The sequence below is a fragment of the Mastacembelus armatus genome, chromosome 16, assembly GCF_900324485.2.
Source record: "Mastacembelus armatus chromosome 16, fMasArm1.2, whole genome shotgun sequence".
Classification (NCBI taxonomy): domain Eukaryota; kingdom Metazoa; phylum Chordata; class Actinopteri; order Synbranchiformes; family Mastacembelidae; genus Mastacembelus; species Mastacembelus armatus.
The window spans coordinates 11,447,749-11,467,262 of NC_046648.1; the positions used below are offsets into that span (position 1 = coordinate 11,447,749).

General features: G+C 39.0%; 1 protein-coding gene across 2 annotated transcripts in view; it reads right to left on the bottom strand.

The window, feature by feature from the left end:
• Nucleotides 1-19,514, bottom strand: part of ascc3 (activating signal cointegrator 1 complex subunit 3) — a 163,810-nt gene that overhangs the window by 100,713 nt on the left and 43,583 nt on the right. For both annotated transcript variants that reach the window (XM_026293742.1, XM_026293743.1), the window contains 2 exons: nucleotides 18,699-18,824; nucleotides 872-1,075 (listed from right to left, as the gene is read on the bottom strand). In XM_026293742.1, coding sequence (XP_026149527.1) covers nucleotides 872-1,075; nucleotides 18,699-18,824 — 330 coding nt within the window. The remainder of the gene's footprint in view (nucleotides 1-871; nucleotides 1,076-18,698; nucleotides 18,825-19,514) is intronic.

Consider the following 19,514-nt stretch of genomic DNA (forward strand, 5'->3'; position numbering starts at 1 on the left):
CACGTGATTTACCTAAGAAGACAAAAGACCCACTCAAAGATCTGCATAATGAGTCAATGTCAGTCAATGTGGCTGAGAGGGGATTAGTGCAATACAATACAATACAATGCAATGCGAATCCAAACGTTCGTCATCTGAGTCGTGTTTTTACTCAGAGGACAAAGTAAACTCTTTGTCACTGTCTGGAACATACAAAGCGCTTCTTCACCCACATAGCGTGCCATCATCCAAACGCACAGAAAAAGTGAGTAAATTCTATGATGAAGTTTGACGTTTTATGTCATTTCTCGGGGGCGTGCACATTATTACCTGGTTCACCTCAGATTATTTACATGTGAGCGGTGCACTCGGTGCGAGACGGAATCAAATTAGCTGTAATGAGGTGAGAAAGGAAAAAACGTACCGCTCCTTACGTTCATACAGATTAAATAAAAAGTGATGATTTGTTTTCAACTTGAACCGTTTCATTTAACCCTCAGGGGTCGACGAACGTGGCGGTGCGTTTTCATTTTCTCCTGATAACGCCGAAACAAACTGAGTGCATACAGCTAAAACTAGACCCTTTACAGATTTTAATGATATATTGCTTTTATCTGTACGATCAAAACTGACAAGAGTAATGTAAGTTTGTTTTGGCGTTATCAGGAGAAGATGCCACAAAGCGCGCCGGTCGTTGACCCCTGAGAATTAATTCAGCTGTCCATGACTTAAAACTTTGAGATAGCTCTCAAGTAAAGACAGAAATTACAGTCAGTCCAGGTAAAATGCTTACTTCAACCAATGCAATGTATAACTGAACAGCATTATATCCCACATTGCAGCAAAAGGAACCCCATATTCTGATTCTCTAGTTTGTGTGTCCGCATCAGACCTTAAATTCATCCTTTTTGATGATGCCACCTGGCTGAAGGTGCTGGCGGATCTCATGCAGAACAGTCAGCATGGCAATGTTGGTCTTGCCAGCACCAGTTGGAGCACAGATCAGAAGGTTTTCATTGGTGTTGTAGGCTGTCTCAAACACCATGGACTGGATCCTGTTCAGACACTTCATTCCTTTGAACACAAGCTGCCCAATCTGAAAAAACAAAATAAGGGAAAGAAAGGATAAATAAGGGTTATTACATGTCAAAATTAAAATTTACCATAATACTCAAAACTGTCAATTCAGTTCTTTGGACGTCATGGCTTTTATTCTGACATGCAGTTTGAATTATGCAACCTTACATACACAAGTTTGTGATTTTATAAACCCAGTCCAATCAGTTCAGTTTTCCGAAGGTAGACTCCAATCAAATGCTGTAATTCTGCTGATGTTGGCTAATGCCAAGATTTTGGGGTTGAACAACAAAAATCACACAGCAATCAAGTGTCATTTACTGGCATAGTCAGTGACACAGCTCAACAGTACTGGATGCCAAGTTGCTCTTGGCAACTAGTTTTGGGCCAATGTCAAAGGTTTAGTGCAGTTGCCCCCACTGGTGACTTCATTTTCTGTGACAAAAAGGAACACACTGAACAATCTACCAAGAGTGCTGACATGATGATCAGATACAATGTGTGAGCGTCTGTGTATGAGGTGGCTGCCCTGAATTGGAGCAATAAGAAGAATGAAGAAACAGTAAATGTGTGTGGTAGGATCAGCTGTCACTCAGACTGCCCTATGTTTGCCTTCACTATGGCAACATAGTGTGGGTGATGGCCCTCAATCTCATACTGCCTCTGACATGTGGAGAAATGGCCACTGTGAAGGACAGTTGGTGCCACATGTATGCATGCATGCTGGCACAAACACACTGAGACACTGTACACATACGGGCAACTGAAACCATCCAGCTGCTGCATAGATGAACCATTCCTTCTGTGTACACTCCAAAAAGACATGTAACCACACAACCATATAAGACTATTATTATATTGTGTTCATTTTATAGTTTGAGAATGAAGAAATGTTAGCTTGGAGCATAAGGGCCATCCTTATAAACGTTCACATTTTGAATAACAAGATAGTTATATGTAATAAAAGTCTGTGTTTAAAAGACAATATTCCTCTGATGTGCTTTTACTTGGCAAATATAAACCTGATTCTAAAATGCAAACAAGCTACTGATTATACCGCATGATCAGTCACTAAGCAATTAAATATTGAAAATCATAAGCAGTGGAAGTGATTGTGGTGTTAGTGGTAAGCACTGATTTTATCATACAAATCTTTCCACAGATTTTTGTATTTTTGATTTCTGCCATATTTATTTTATCGTATACATTCTTGAGCATACTACAGTTGTAGATATAGGTATAGATACAGGAAATGAATGTACTTTGTGTACATGCACACATAGGGGAAGTGTAAGTACAATGTCATTCAACTGTAACAAAATTTTGGGAATTGTATGAAACCATTTAAAAAAATAATAATTCAAGTTCATAAATAACACAAATAACTGACTTACAGAAACAAATGTTTTTATACTTCTCAAACTTTGTCTAAACAAACTTTTAATGCAATATGTGTTTGCATCAACTTTTATGAGAGAATGTGGCTGTGACATTTATCATTTCTAATCTTTGGGTACCCTGTGATGTTCAATTAGACCATCCTTCAGCATGAGGATATTGTTGTACCTCCCAATACCTCTTTTCTTTTTTTCCTGGTGTATGCAGTCTTGTAACAGTGAGGTACAGAGTGACATAGATGCTTTGTTCACAGCAAAAAGAAGTGGTCAGTGCAACATAAAGGTGCTTTTGAAAAATCAATTTCCATTAGGTTGTACTGCAACTTCTATTTATTGATTTCTGTTTACTCAAAATAAACATAAATCGGTGGATCCAAGGATGTGCAGTCATGCAGGATGAGCATATGATCGTTTGATAGTGTTTAATCCTGACTGACCAAAATGGAATAAGCCCTGAGAAATAAGCACAACTGACCTGTAACTAAAACCAAGTGAAAGCAAGATTCAGAAGCTGATGATGTAAACAGGTTGTGGTGGAAACGTTTTAATCCATCTTTTTCTCGTCTCCACCATTTTACCTACTGAATGCTTTCTCTGGATTCCACCTTTCACCCACTAAGGTTGGTTCAGGATGTCTTTAGCTTAGACAGCAATATTATTTATTCAGGAATTCATTAGAACTATGTCATCACTTTACTCTTCCCCTCGTTTCACTTCAACACTCATAGAAAGAAATAATTAAAGAGGGCATGTCAGGCCAGGATATGCAAGGTGCTGTTCGGAAGTTGGCCCCGCAGCCCAGAAGGAAGGAAGAGGTTATTAATGCATCAAAGAACAACTTCACTGAAGTTCACTTAAGCTGGTAGAAGTGAAGGGCAGCTGTGGTTTCAGCTAGGTACTGTTTGGAGCCAGTGGGCTTCTGATGGACATCTGGGCACAGCCACTGATGTAACATAAGATAGTTTGGCTGTTTTGTGCTGCATAAAGATTGCTGATTACCAGCAATATCCACTGCCAGTAACAAAACCAACGGCAACCTACACACAGAACACTGAGACTTGACAGTCGTGTGTATGGTCAAAACAAAGTTGGCTACATTTGCTTATGAGCTGCTGATGGACATCTGATATCCATGAAACAGCTCCACCTGGCAAATGAAAATGGATACAAAGTTGATTACAGCTATTCAAAGCTTTCCAGCTCTGTCCAAATATTATCTGACATAATACTAAATAAAACAGCTCAGAAATTATGACTAAAAACTACTGAATCCATTGCTTTGAAATCAGATGCAGAATTGGAATAGTAACTTTGCTGCCCCAGTGCATGTGAAAATCAACAAAATAGTGCACTGAGAGGGTATATGACCTATAAAATGGAACCACTGAATTTCTGTGCTGGTAATCAATAACTGAATTATTTCAGGTGGCCCTTGCATTTCTCAACGAAGTCAACAGCAGCGGAAGTCACGGGACAGGGCAGAACAGTGACACTCCTCCAGACCTAATGCTTCATAGTCAGCATTTTTTTTTTTAAACCTGTTATGTCCAGCTGCTTGGCATACAGTATTGAGGATCTGGATGCCTTGTTGAGCCAACAGAGTTGCTTTTCCAAGAGGTGTTGAACCAACTCATCTTGCTGAAAAGATTTTGTTTATTTTTATGATGCCAGCTACAGGAGACGTTAGGGGGTGGAAGGGCAGAAGGGATAGGGATAGAGGAAGAGTAGATAGAGAAGAGAGAAAAAGACAGACAGAAATATGGTGTTACATCAACGTCAAAACTAGACTGCACAAAAACACAGCTCTTCTTTCTGTGCATGCAAGCCTCACATTGGTGCTTGCAAAGTGCAGGTCTATATTTTTCACCCTTTTGCGCCCCCTAATTTTGACATTGATGCAATGCCATAAAAAAACAACTGCAGTGATGCATATACAGAAAAAACAATAGCAATGCTTATACTATGTCAGCAATACAATGTGAACAGATAACACTGCATTGCTACTATCAGTGATAATGCAATGAAACATTTTTAATAATAATAGCAATAACAATAACTATAATGTTAATGCAATTTACAGTGTCAGCAATAATACACAGAGATGACAAGTACCATAGGACATGCGTATGTCAATGTGTGAATGTGTGCATAAGTACATGTGTGAGTGTGTGTGTGTGAATGAAAAAGTGTGACTGTGCGTAATGTGTGTAAGCGTGTAAGCATATATATGAATTTGTTACAGAATATTTTACACAGCAAGAGCAGGAGGCCACCATGGCAGCAGCAGAAAGGTGCAGAGCCCGATAGCCAGGGCCTTGTGGAAGGTTCTGTACACCAAAGGAGGAGAATGCAAGAGACATCACACAGCAGTTCGACACCATCTCCCTGTTTAGTGTGGAACGCAAGGCCTTTTTCAAGTTCCTTGTCAACAGGCTTACAGAATTCCTACATTGCTATGGCAGTGCATAAGGGTGGGGTTTCAGGTGAGCCCGGATGTATAGAACATACAGGACTGACAGATGATATCTGTCAGTCCTGTGGCTTGACCTCACCAACGTTTACAGATCCATACCACAAACAACTGCAAACAACCTACTATTTGACTGTTATGTTTTATTCCTTAATTCAGCTAACGTCACAAAATCGGGAGAACCTCTCCCTCAGATTGTAGACTGATATCCTGTATTACTCGTATAAAAATATATCATAAACCAGACAAAATAAACCTTCATGTTCAATACATATATATATTTAAATTCGCTGCATCTACATCTGTGACAGGATGCCTTTGGCTCCTTCTTGGGCAGGAGAGGCTCTGCACATGGGTGAGAATGACCCTAAAGCCTGCCAAAACCAGGTCCCTAGTACTTAGGAAATGGAAGGTGGAGGATAAGTACTGCTTTTATGTGGACGAAGCCCTAATCAGTCCACTTAAATCACAGAGAACTGATAACCTGGTTGTCAGCAGAGGCTAAGTCAGCATTCCCAGGGTTGTTCAAGGCATGGATCTATCAACATGGGATCCTACAAAACATCAGCCAGTTCCTTCACAAGTGGCTTGGCCTGCCAAAGAGCCATAGCAGTACTGCCCTTCAAGAGCACTCCAACAAGCTCCAGCTTCACTTCCCTAACAGAGGAGTTTAGAGGAACACTATGTAACTTTTGCTCACAGTTTCCCCCATCTGGTTGAGAAGCGTAATTGCCCGTTACCAGTGTCGTAATTACTATCGCTGTATAATGCTTCCCATGTGGGCAGCGAATCCAGAGGGCAAGCTCGTCCGATATTTATTCGGGCTCATATCCGTTTTTCTCTTTCGTTTCTTTGCTTCATCTGACAAACCCCACTTTTGTTTCTTCGCTGACTCAGCCATGGCGTTGGTTTTGAGAATTCCGTGTTAGATCATTTCATCTGATAGTTAGCTTGTCCACCCGGGCTACGAGTAAAATGTGACGTATGCCGTAAAAAAGCAGCTTGCAGTCTTTCGCTGGCAGCAGATGGGGGGGGCTGAGTGATCCTACCCGAACACAAAGGTTACATAGTGCTGTTGCAGCCAATGCGAGGCCGCTCAGGCTGCAATGGCGGTAGAATTCATCCGGTTAAGTGTCGTTCTACCATTTAAATAATTTTAGAAACATTATTTTAAGGTGGAAAAACTACCTACCTAACTCTCTGGGGTTTAAGGTGTTTTAGGGCCCTGGACAAGATTTGACATACCCTGACAATTGTGCTTTTTTCTGTTTTTTTTTTTTTTGAGCAACATGTTTATACATGATTGTGTTTTTGAGAAAACAATGTTTATGCACGGTTAGTGAAAAACTAATTTTTTTAAGTCACTGACATAAGGCCATAAAACACTTACAGAACATTGGTTCACACGACTTTTTGAGAAATGCATCTTGTAGACTAGTGTGTTTGCTTCAAAATGATGTGAAAATCATTTTGTTCATGCATTCACAGAAAACAATACACTGATTTAAATTTTCTAAGACACTTTTTGTTTAGAAAAGACATATGCAAGGAGGCGTGTCTAAGCATGAATAATCATGTGATTTTCCTAAGAAGACAAAGACCCACATAATGAGTTGAATAATGAGCCTTTCAGTCAGGAATGTGGCTGAGAGATGCAATGCAGTTGCAAACGTTCCTCCTCTGAGTTGCATTATTCCTCTGACGAGAAAGTAAACTCTTCGTCGTTGTCCAGAACCATCCAAAATGCTTCTTTACCCCGCGTAGCATGCCATCATCCAAACGTGCAGAAAAAGTAAGTGAATTCTATAAGCTTGACATTTTATGCCATTTCTCAGGGGCGTGTACATAATTACCTGGCTCACCTCAGATTATTCGCATATGAACAGTGTGCTCAGTGCGAGGCAGGATCACATTAGCTATAATGAGGTGAGAGGGGAAACCGTACCGCTCCTTACTCATATGCTCTCATTGCTCATATGGATAACATAAAAAAAAAATTATTTGTTTTAGACTTGAATTGTTTCATTTCAATGAAGATATTTCAAGCTTTCTATGTATAAATTTCTCACGTCTTTGACGCAAGTATTCACTGAAATTCAGGTTGTTTTATTTACGTGTTTTTGAAGACTGGTGACAGAGAGAGAAGAGAGAGCGCACCCTGTTTGCTATCTTTATTTTACAAAAGCACAGCATTTTGTTGTTGTCGACCCCTGAGGGTTAAGGTCACCAGAGCCAGGGAGGTGCTACTCTCCAGAGACTCACCAGACACCAGAGTCTCTTCTGCAAGTATCACCATGAAAACTGGATGGAAGTTGCGGGCTTAAGAGGCAATTGAACAGGTGGAACCGTGCTAAGACAGTGCGTCTTGGTAGGCCTTATGGCAGTCAGACAAGTGGAGCTTGGGAGCCATACAAAGACCTCACGACAACAAAGAGAGAGAAGGCAACAGATCCAAGGTGAGATCCAGGTAGAGGTGAAGGAGGAGCGCTGCAGCAGCCATGTGTCAACAAGGTGCATGGACGAACTGGGGCCATGAATCAGCCTGAAAAATCACTGAGCTGAAATGTGGAAGTAGGAACCAGCAAGACTCTAATCCAATCAGTGTATAATGTTTCCAAGTCCGCTCAACCTGCAGAGTTGGGGTCACCCCTGTTAAAACATAACTTAACTGTGTCACACCTGAGTTCAATTCCTCTAGCCACACCCAGGCCTGATTTACTGCCACACCTCGCAATCAAGAAATCACTTAACCTCTGGGGTCGACGAACGCGCCGGCGTGTTTTGACACATCTTCTACTGATAATGCCGAAACAAACTTAAATTACTCTGTCAACTCTGATCGTACAGATAAAAGCAATATATCATTCAAATCTGTAAAGGCTCTAGAGTTTTAGTTGTATACCATCATAATAATTACAAAACACTGTACTTTTATTAAATAAAGAAAGGCGACAGGATGCGCTGTCTGTCTTTTCTGTCTCTGTCATTTCTCTTCACAGACACATAAATAAAACAACCAGAATCTCAGCGAATACTTGGCTCATAAAAATAAGAATTATATGGCTAGAAAGCTTGAAATCTTTTCTTTTAAATGAAACAATTCAAGTCGAAAAAAAATCATCACTTTTTATTTAATCCGTATGAACGTAAGGAGAAGTCCGTTTTTTCCTGTCTCACCTGTAATGAGGTGAGACAGGAAAAAACGGCGTGTTTTGCGGCATCTTCCGCCTTGTACTCTGTTCACTGTTCACATGAAAATAATCTCAGGTCTTATAGGTAAAGGTAAATATGTGCACGCCCCGAGAAATGACATAAAACGTCAAACTTCATCAAAGAATTTACTACTTTTTCTGCGCGTTTGGATGATGGCACGTTAGGCAGGTGAAGAAGCGCTTCTTGTATTCCACACAGAGACAAATAATTTAGTTTGTCCTCAGAGTAAAAACACTGATTTTAACTCAAATGAGGATCGTTTGGCTCCTCATTGTGTTGTATTGTGCTGCACTAATCCCCTCTCAGCTACATTGACTGAAAGGCTCATTTTGCGCGTCTTTGTCTGGTCGTTGAGTGCATCTTTTGTCTTCTCAGGTAAATCACATGACTATTCATTCTGAGACACATCTTCTTGCATATGGCCTTTCTGGACAAAAAGTGTCTTAGAAAATTTAAATCAGTGCATTGTTTTCTGTGAATGAGTGAACAAGATGACTTTCACATCACTGTGAAGTAAACACTTTAGCCTACAACATGCAGTTCTCCAAAGTCTTGTGAACCAATGTCCTGTTTGTGTTTTATGGTCTTATTTCAGTGAGTAAAAAATTGTAGTTTTTCACTAACCATGCATAAACACTGTTTTCTCAAATTCCTCCACAGCACTGTAACAGACTCATTGAAAGTTATCGCAAACGCTTGATTGAAGTTTTTGCTGCTAAGGGTGGCCCAACCAGTTATTAGGTTTTGGGGGCAAACACTTTTTCACACAGGGCCATGTAGTTTTGGATTTTGTTTTCCCTTAATAATAAAAACTGCATGATGTGTTTACTTGTGTTATCTTTGACTAATATTTAAATCTGTTTGATGATGTGAAACAAAGTGTGACAAACATGCAAAAAAATAAAAAATCGAGAAGGGGGGCCAACACTTTTTCACACCACTGTACATGGCACCAATACCAGGTGCAGTAATTCAAGTAATTTAAGTTCATTTCGCCGTTATCAGGAGAAGATGCCGCAAAACACGCCGGCGCATTTGTCGACCCCTGTGGGTTAAACTGTAAGAAGTTTAAATAGTTGATTTAGTACCACTATGAGATTGGCTGAGATAAGCTTATTACTTGAGTAGTGGCTAATGTTTTAAATAGTAAATGTTTTAAATATCAGCCACAACATAAAGACAAGGTATTGATATTGATATAATAATCCAATCCAAGTGGGTTCCTGCACCAGTGGTGCTTTGATCTCAAAACTGAACACTTAAAACAAATTACTATTAATCAACCAGCTTATGTGCAGATCATAACTTGGACAGGTCCCATGAAATGTTATTTTTATGCTAATGATTTTATTTTTTCCGTTTATTTGTGATTAATACCAACTAATTAGCCATTAATGGCTCTTTTATCTAAATGATGTATTAGTACTTAATGATGTCAGTGCTGTATTTATACAGTTAAGCTCTGAATTATGAGGAATACCAAATATTCCTTAAAATCACAAACTCATGCACTACTATCACTATCTCTGCTCCTTCCAGTTAGATAGCAGTAAGTAAACAAGTAAATGTAGAGAGTAGATGTTACTGAAGCACGTTCATTTCATAACGACTGCAGGGATTCTTCTACTCTGTGAACAGAGATGGTGATTTCAGTCTCCTCTAGTCTACCCAATTATTTCCCCCTTGGCCAAGTCTACTGAGTTTCTACTTATAAATATTCATTTTTGAATTATGGACCACTAAGCTTCACCCTATTTTGTGAGGCTTCTGCACACTCATTCTCATGTCTCTGTGGTGACCAGAGAGCCACAACAATCACTTGAGTGGCTGGCCCTCATTATGATTTATCGACTATCTGCTTGTGACGAAAAGCCACTGGTCCCTTAAACATGCTAATTCATGCAAATGCATGCCTGCTCCAGTATTCACCTTGAGATAAAGCACACATGTTGTAAATAGAAAGTTGCCATCATTTAATGATCTTTGGAAATCTTCAGTGGTTTCTTTTATTCTCTCCTTAAAACCTCTCTGGCTTCATTGTTATGTTAATGTATGCACACACATCCTCCAATTGGAGATCCAGCTGTGCCTGCCAAAACCTGTCTCGAGGGTGTGATGTCAGTGTTGTGGGGAGGTAGTTACTGTACTACAATGGGCATTATGCAGCTGTTAACTTATAGGATAAACCCTGCATTGCCAAAATCATCTTCATCAATAATTTCACCAGCCAGAGAACTTTAAAGTACAACTGTGCTAACTCTGTCCAGCTTTCAATGACATCAGGTGCCTCTCCAACATGATTCAGGTAAGTATAGCTCATTATTATCCATTTTTATTAAAAAATATATAAAATTTATCTGCATATACATTATTTCAGACCAAAATGAAGGTAATTTTAGGTAATATAAAACACTACTACGATTTTGCAACTGACTGTTACTGTATGTTGATGTGCAAACACCACCAAATATTCGAACAAACATCTGTTCAGATAACACTGATGACAAAGCTTGTGATATATGAGACTAATAGGTCTCTGCTAAATGAGGACTTTGTGCTCTCTATTGAATCAAATTATATTGTACAGTACTTCTCTTACTTTGTTACACTGTTATTGTATGTATACGGTCCTCGCCCTGTCAGCTAAGATTGAAACCCATGATCCTCCACCATGATCTGCTATGGGATAAGCAGCACAGATGGATGGATGGATGGAGTGAGGGAGGGGATGGATGGATGGATGGATGGACAGATGGACGGATGTATGGATGGAAGGATGCATGCAAAAGTATTTAGGAGAGGGACAGTCTGACATCTGAAACAACTGTGTTGTTATCTAAAGCTTATGCTTAGTTATACTACATTAACCAATTGATTATCAATCCCAATACCCAATCAATCCTCATCAATGCAATTGAATTGTCCTGGATACATTCAGTTGAAAGCATTGCCCAATTTAATGCAAAGCTCCAGCATTCAAAACATGGAGCGAAAGCTCTTCATAGTCCAGCTGGCTAATGTAGAATTATACACATCTATGGCCAACCTTTCAGCAGCAGGGTTAAATAAAGTTTCTAATGAGAGCAGCTGTTTGAGTCTGAGGCAGAACCAATCTCTAAAACCCAGCTGGCTTGAGCCTGACTCTCCCATGCTATCGGCAACATTTTCGAGACTATGAAGGTACTCGGGGGATGAGCAATCTCTGGCTGTATATAAGAGGAGAAAGACTGAGTGAATGCTTTTGAACAAAGAAATACACAGACTGACAGAGCAGGTTAGCTGTGTATGCTTTCTATAAAGTGCAATCAGTCTTTCTCAGCAGTATATAGTGTGTATAAGAGAAGGTGTGTATTATCCCCCTCTTGGGACAGTGCTGAGTGGGACAGAAACTGACATGCTCATTAACACAGCAGATACACAGCCTACGGCCATATGGACAAACTGGTATACTGGGAATATCCCACCAGTCCAGCAGCCACTTAAAACACACTAATTGGAACCACACAGATCACAGTAATGATTCAACAGCAATAACTAAACACCAGTGTTGTCCATATCCCCTTGCCTCCCTGTTAAACCATGTAGGTTTAATGGTTAAACTCAGATGGCCAGTCTGTTTATACATACAAGAAGCAGACAGTTTCTTTTAATTTTTTTGTGATGGCTGCTGTTTTGTATCATTGTAGGTTTACAGTCTGAGTCACTATATGAGCTCCTAAACTAATTAAATTCCTGTGTGCAACCGTAATGGGAAGCTAAGAGATATAATTGTTGTCATTTTCATGCCATCCTTTTAATTACTTTCTGGTTCCATTTCATTCCATTTGAATTGACAGCCTGATCAACTTTTAATTGCCAGTTTCTGTGAACAGCTTATCAGCCTGCTCCAAGCCTGCATGCAGAGTACTAAATGACCTGGCCAAACACACCCCCACAAACACACACACACACACACACACACACACACACACACACACAATAAATCCCAGAGCCAATCCTATGGATCCACATGCAGACTGAGCACACATATGCACATTGCCACCCCTCCCTATTACCAGATGCATGATGGAGTTTGACAGAGTGAGTTGCAGATGCAGCAAACAGGAGACGCATTCATTTCCTTACAGAACAGCAGCAGCAGGATGAGGAGAGGGAGTGGGTACAAAGGAGGGAGAGGAGGAGTTGGGAGTAGAATGAAGATAGCTGAGAGTGGGCTAATCCATCACTTCATCTATAAGCACCTGCTGGAGAAACACAGAGAGCTGTGTGATCCCCAGAACCGAGAACAAGCACTATACAGACCACCCAGAGTTTCATTCAACAATATATAGCTAATTCCTTACGTTTAAAAAAAAAATAGCATTAATACTGACCATGGATTTTTGATTTTCTTTTTATTACAATGTGATTTTCTTCATAGATTTTAATAAACCAAAACACTGTATGGTGAATTTTGGTATCTGAGAGAAAGAAAGAAAAAAATCTGTAGTGCAAAGGATAAAGTACCACCTCTTTCTCAAAAAAAACCCAGAGCATAAAAAATACAAAAACCGGCATGTGACAGCATACACACTAGGCAATAAGCAAGAGTATCATTTTGTATAAAAGCCAACTCAACTATTATAGAGTTATAGTCAAGGCACTTATGATTAAAATGGCACTCAACTCAGGAATAATATTAAAAAAAACACTTGTTCAGGTCCAATTAGTGTTTGGCTTTCTAAATGAATTAAATTTTAATTTTAATAATTTTATTTATTTATTATTTATGGTTAAGTTCTCAAAGACCATCACCCTGAAGATAATAATAATAATAATAATAATAATAATAATCAAAACATTGTGTTAAAAGTATCACTCTTTCATGGATATTGTTGATGGTTCCATATACCTGAGTGAGCAGGTAAATTGAGAACTCAGAAAGTCACACTTCATTCTGACTATTTTAAGGTCTAAAGTTCAAATCAGGGAAATCTTACTATTAAGAAAATCAAACAACGTATTGCAGTTACAACCTGACCACACTTGTATGAAGTTGTTCACACGCAAAACAAATTTGTCTCAATGGCTATTTGATGAGAAGTTGCATACTTGAAAAAAAGATTTTAAGTCTTTTTGGATTTCTCCAAAATTAATGAGATAAACATATTCAGTGAGTGTTGTTCTTTTGATTATACTAAAACTGACAAAAAGCAACTGCCTAAAATGAGACTGGATAAGCTGTTATCAAAATAATAACACTTAATTAAGTCTAGCGGCCAAAAGGTTAGGGTTATAATATTAGGTAAGCTTTATTATTAATAAAAGTTTTATTGATATTTATTAAGTCTAATGTAATTACAGACAAAAAAAAGCACAAGACATACACACACCCACAAGCACTCACAGACATTTTTCTATGGTTGACAGACAAGAGATAGATTTTTAAGATGATGCATTGCCATGACATTTGAAACTACTGCTACTCCATCAGACAGGATTGCAAAAAGAACCAAAAAATGCATCATGGCTTCTACTTAGCAAGTCCAAGCAAACACACAGAGCCACATGTATGTGCACTGTGGGGGGAACCACATCAAAACTGGATTAGGAAATGCAATCAAGGTGGATTAATTATGGATGGAGGGCTGTTCAGTTCTGCCTCATCTTTGGAGGCCAGTGCTTATACACTGGCTGCTTTCTGCACAAGAGGTGAGAATGCACACAGGAGAATCTAAGAATGGTGAGTAAGGGTAGAGAGGGTAGAACATACTGAAATAACAACAGCACAAGTCCAGAAAAGTACAAGACAGCAGACCTTCCAATCTAATATCTCGAGAAGGGAGAAGAAACAGAGGCAAAAAAGTGGGGCATATATAGTATGTATAAATAGCTTTACAATAATAATAATAATAATAATAATAATACTAAAGATATGAATCACTGCAATCTACGCAAACCAAAATCATAAATTCTCAAACAATAGTTTTTATTTAGCAACATTAACTGCATGCCTTTTACACTTCCTGTCTCATGTTTTACGCCAAAGCTTCAGGAGGACCATGTCAAGTATCAGCAGGATAACTGAGTAGCTACCACTGACCTAAAGTATGACAAAGCAGAAAATGACAACAATATTACTAAAACAAAAACCTGAAGCAGCAGTGATGCCATCACTTTGTAGTTGTACTGGTGGAACTACTGTCAATGTGTATTATACTGTATCCATGTTTACGGTGGTAGCAAAGAGGAAAATCAACAGTAAATTATAAGAGGAAATTATAATAATAATAATAAGAAGAAGAATATCTCATCTGTGTCAAGAAGAAAAACTCACAGCTGCAGAATGAGATGAGGCTGTTGTATTGAACAATTTAAATTATGCTGTATGCTGAATTCACCATGTGAGCCATTACAGCATAGTTAATCTCACCTCTTTGTGTTTAACTGTATGTTATTAGGAAATCTCATTTATTTATTCAGGAAATTACACTATGGACGCTTTAACTGTCTAAGTGAGTAGACAATGCAGTGAGAAAGGTTTTTTTAGGTGTGACACTGCAGAAAAATATACAGTCCAAATTGGGATGGAAGATACATTGATTACATATGACTCTGACCCACCCGTACCCACTATGGCTCTCATGTGGCAGCTAAGAGCAACGCTACCTGTGTTCCCTAATCCTTTCCCTCAACTAACTGTTTTCCTGTGTCATTTCACTGAATGTGTTGCAGCTTGAGGAGATTCTTATCAGTTAGTACTTCAGAGGAAATGCAATTATTGCCTGTGTAGTGAAGGCTTTTGTTTAAATTTGATTTACAGTGTCCTTTCTGCTGTTAGTATTATGTGGTAATGTAATGTAGTAGTAGCAGCAGCGTAAGTTTCTGTACATGTTTGGTCCATCAGTACTACTAAAGACTGGCATTTGCTCTCACTCACAACACACTCAGTAACATATTTACTCAAATAAATTAGGAAGGCTTTTACTATACTGGCAAGTGCAGGACGCCTAGACCCTGATTCATTAGTTAAAAAGCACCCTAATAAATTCCCCACTTTTAATGTTTCACAGAGCTATTAAAGGTGGGCCGAGGCTTGCACAGCCCTGTTTCCCATTACCGCTTTCAATAAATGACAATCGGCACTCAGTGTAAACGGGGGGCATCAGACTTTTCAGCCTGCCTTTCAAAGCCTTCCTAATAGCACGTAAAGACTTATTAAGCATTGTGTGCCGACACTTTCGACGAGTGAGGCACTTTGTTCCAGAGTTGCCCAGGCTTAAGTTAATGAATAGAGGTGCTGCTTCAGTGAGGCTAATTCACATCGCTCAGCAGAAGAGGTTCCATATCAATCTATATCAGTTGCACAGGGACTTTCAAAGATGAAGGGAAAACTTCTAGTGAACTATGGAGAAACTGGAGGAATAAAAGAGATAAGCCTTTTAGAAAGTAAGAAAAGAGAAGGTGATGCTAGGATTGGAATTCAGTAAAGACTGAATGTCTGTGAGATAGCATACACAATAGTGAAGACATAGCCATAATCAACATTTGAGATGAAAACTCTACAAGTGTTTTAGTTGAGGCAGATTGAGGCCTTACAAATTCTCATAGGACTGACATTTGACCTCAGTGGCCCATGTGCTATAACGCTGTAAATTGTTCACTGATGTTAACTGCCAGAAAAATCAACAGAACATCAATAATACTACCCAGACCTGGTCCCCGCTCATGATCTGAGTGTGCACACTAGGTTGGTTTTAATTCTGTTCATTAAATAGATTAGTTTGTTCATGATGAATCTTGCATTGACACAAAACGTAATTATGAGATTCCACAGGGTTCTGTGCTCAGACAAATTCTTTTCACCTCTTAGGCAGTATTATAGGGATGCACATCATTAATTTCTATTCTATGCAGATGACACTTAGCTATATCTATTTATGAAACCTGATGAAACAAACCAGGTAGCCAGACTTCAAGCATGTTTCAAGGACATAAAGGCCTGGATGACCAGTAACTTTCAATTACTATTACTACTAAACACAGAGAAAACAGAAGTCATTGTATTTAGCCCTAAAAGGTTCATTTACCAACTAAGAGATATTTATTTTTAGCTCATAGTTCTTTGTTGTTATGGACCTTAGCTGTTTTTTACGCACAGTTACACTACAAGTGCACGGACACACCCGAGTGCGAGTGCTCGAACCCATCTGATCTCGGAAGTTAAGCAGGGTCATGTGGGATAGGAGACCACCTTAGAAGACCAGCGGGTTGCGTCAGGAAGGGCATCCGGCATAAAACGTGCAAAATCAATCATGCGGATCAAGTGATCAGCTGTGGCGATCCCGAACGGGAGCAGCTGACAGAAGAACAACATTCAAGCACTACAACTACCTGTTTAGGCTTAGGCACTACATCTTTGTTTTTAGGAGTTTATGAGAATCATGGACAGTCATGGAATTAACACTTCCCTTCATATAGTTCGTCACCATTTTCATTCCACAGCTTGCACCAAAATGATCACAGCCAGTAGAAGTCAACCTTCCTACCATGGGTGCATCTATTGATGGTAGCGTCTACCTATGTTTAGGTTATTATAATGGATGATATTGGCTAGGCAATGTTGTTATATCTTTCAAATTGGCTGGTAGACCACAATTTATAATGCAACAACCGATCAAAAACATATATAGTGGCATGAAAAAGTATGTGAACCCCTTTAAACTCACTGGTTTTCTGTATTAATGTGCCATAAAATGTGATCTGATCATCTTAGCGACAACAGAAAAACAAAGTGTGCTTGAACTTCATCTTTGTCTACTGTTGTGACTAATATAAAGATCACTTCACATTTTATGGCCCATTAATGCAGAAAAATCATTGAATTCCGAGGGGTTCACATAGGTTCTCTTGCCAGGGTAAGTGTATAAAGCCCACAAACCTGGTGCCCTGGTGCATGCTAGGAAGGTTTCCTGCAAGCCCACCCCTGGGAAACTACACAAGGCTAATTTTCTTCTTTTTGCCTTTGTTGTGCAAGTTTTTCATTTGTCCACAACAAGTACTTTACACTATGACTACTAAGTGGTTCAAAAAATAGTTGATCATATTTGACAGCCTGGGGATCTTTCTGTATATAAATGAGCCTGTACATACACGTGAGCAGATGGATGTACAACATGTGTTGGTAAACAAGGACCCAGGTTCTTTTGATTACCTACTGCATGTAGTGCTAGATGACAAGACCTTTGGGCAAAAATGTCTGATACAATGACAATGAAAATTGAAAATCTAAATATTTTCCAAACAACTTGTCAATACTCCTGTGCCTAATAAAAGGATTTACAATCAAGTCCTTAAAAATGACCCTGATGAGGACTGAAATTTACAGATGCTAAAGAGACCTCAGCCTTCAGTGCAAACACACACACACACACACACACCTGAGTGAGTATAATAAACTGTGACAAGTGAAACAGTGTAAATGTGATTACACTATCCATTTATTAATTTGTCATGCCATAAAGCACATGCACAGACTTCCATTCACAAATATTCAGTTCCACACACACATATTCACCAAAGCGAAATCTTGTTTATTATGCCGCTATTAGTATGAGTGACAGGAAGGTTAAGAGAGGTGAGCAGTTACACTAGTCTCCTGAAGTGTGACAAAATGCTTCTGATGTTTATGGATATTTAAGGCCTTCATAAACAAAAGGGCAAACTCAGAGAAGAAAGGGTGACCTTTTGCACTGCAGCATCTTCACTAGTAATGCAGTAATGATGGATTACTACGCCCATTTGGGCAGACAGGATCGGAACAGAGCTTTTCAAAGACAATGATATTTGTGACTCGTTGTCCTCCAGCAATGCCTCTTCCCTAAAGGCTGGAGCTCAAAGAACTCCTGCTTTTCTAGCCTGCTACCTTCTAATATGGCCCAGTGGGGGCTGGCCATAGCCTGCCAGAGGCCAGGAAATGTATGTACTACTACAAGTGTGGGTTTGTCAGTCAAGGTGTCAGTCAGACTGATGGTTCATTGTGCCTGCTGACAGCCAGCTGAGAGCTACAACGCTTCCATAAAGAAGGAACATCACTCACTGGCCATTACAGCCACAGTCCTCTCCTGTTGACTGAGGGGGAGGATAACAGGGACCATATTTACACTGGAGGAATCCACAAACTCTCCTGCCAGCTGAACAGACAGAACGTACCTAAGTAGCCTTGTCATAAAATGGAACGCACAACATGTAGACTGAGGTGGATTTATTTTCCAAACTCTGAAACAAAGTCTAAGCAATATAACCTAAAAACAAATATCATCTGTACAACATTTACTATGCTGTTTTCAATATAATCACCTTATAAAAAAGGGAAACTTAAAGTCAGAAAAGGAAAAGGAGAGGTAAGTGCTTTATGTGTATTGTCACAGTTGTCAATTGTGGTTGCTATGAGCAGAGTCAACATGGATATATTCATTATTTTGTCTAACCACAGTCATAAATATAATTATCATCCATCAGAACCTCAAAGTAAACATGTTATGCAAATTCACATATTTAAGCACATAAACAATACACAGTACCTCATCTAGCTCAGAGATGTAGACAGGCTTCTCTTCAAAGCCAACACGCATGGGTTCATTGGGTGGGATCTCCACCTCTTCATACATTTTATTGTTCTCTCTGTGGATTCCCTCAGGTAGCAGGATCTGAATGACACACACAAAAACACACACACACACCCACCAAAAGAAACCTCACAAATGATCTCAAACATTCAAGAATAACATACTGTATATACATAAGATATACAAATAATAATGGACATTCAAAGTGAAAAAATATACTAATGTAAGTACCTGTACTTTTCCTTTCTACTAATCTTTATTTAGTACTAAATATTAGCACAAAAAAAGCTGTGTACTGCATGTTCCAATAATTTTTGTCCAGGCCAGTTTCATTAGTTTTTTTAAAAATGCTTCTGTTGAACCACAATTCAAAAGCAATGTGTGATTTTCATCAGTAAATATTCTTTAAATTTTTATTCATTATTATTTTTGTCAGTTTTAAATTATTCCAGACACTGTTGTGGGATTATCTTTCTTTAAAGGAAGGATACCAACAATTTTGTCCCCATGTGTATGCCACCGTATGTGCCAGACCTCTTTTTTGTGGGACTGATATATGTCACAAAACTTAAAACATACAGTCTGACAACATTTTCGTGACAGGCAATGAACCTGTAATATGGATATCATCTCTTAAGGTAATTAAACATTTAAATAAATCAGCCAACCTTCCTCCAAAGTACTGGAAAAAAAAAATCAAACAGATCAGTATTATATTATCCAAACTAAAGAGCTTTCTCTTTCTGAAAATTTTAATCTTGTTTACAGCTA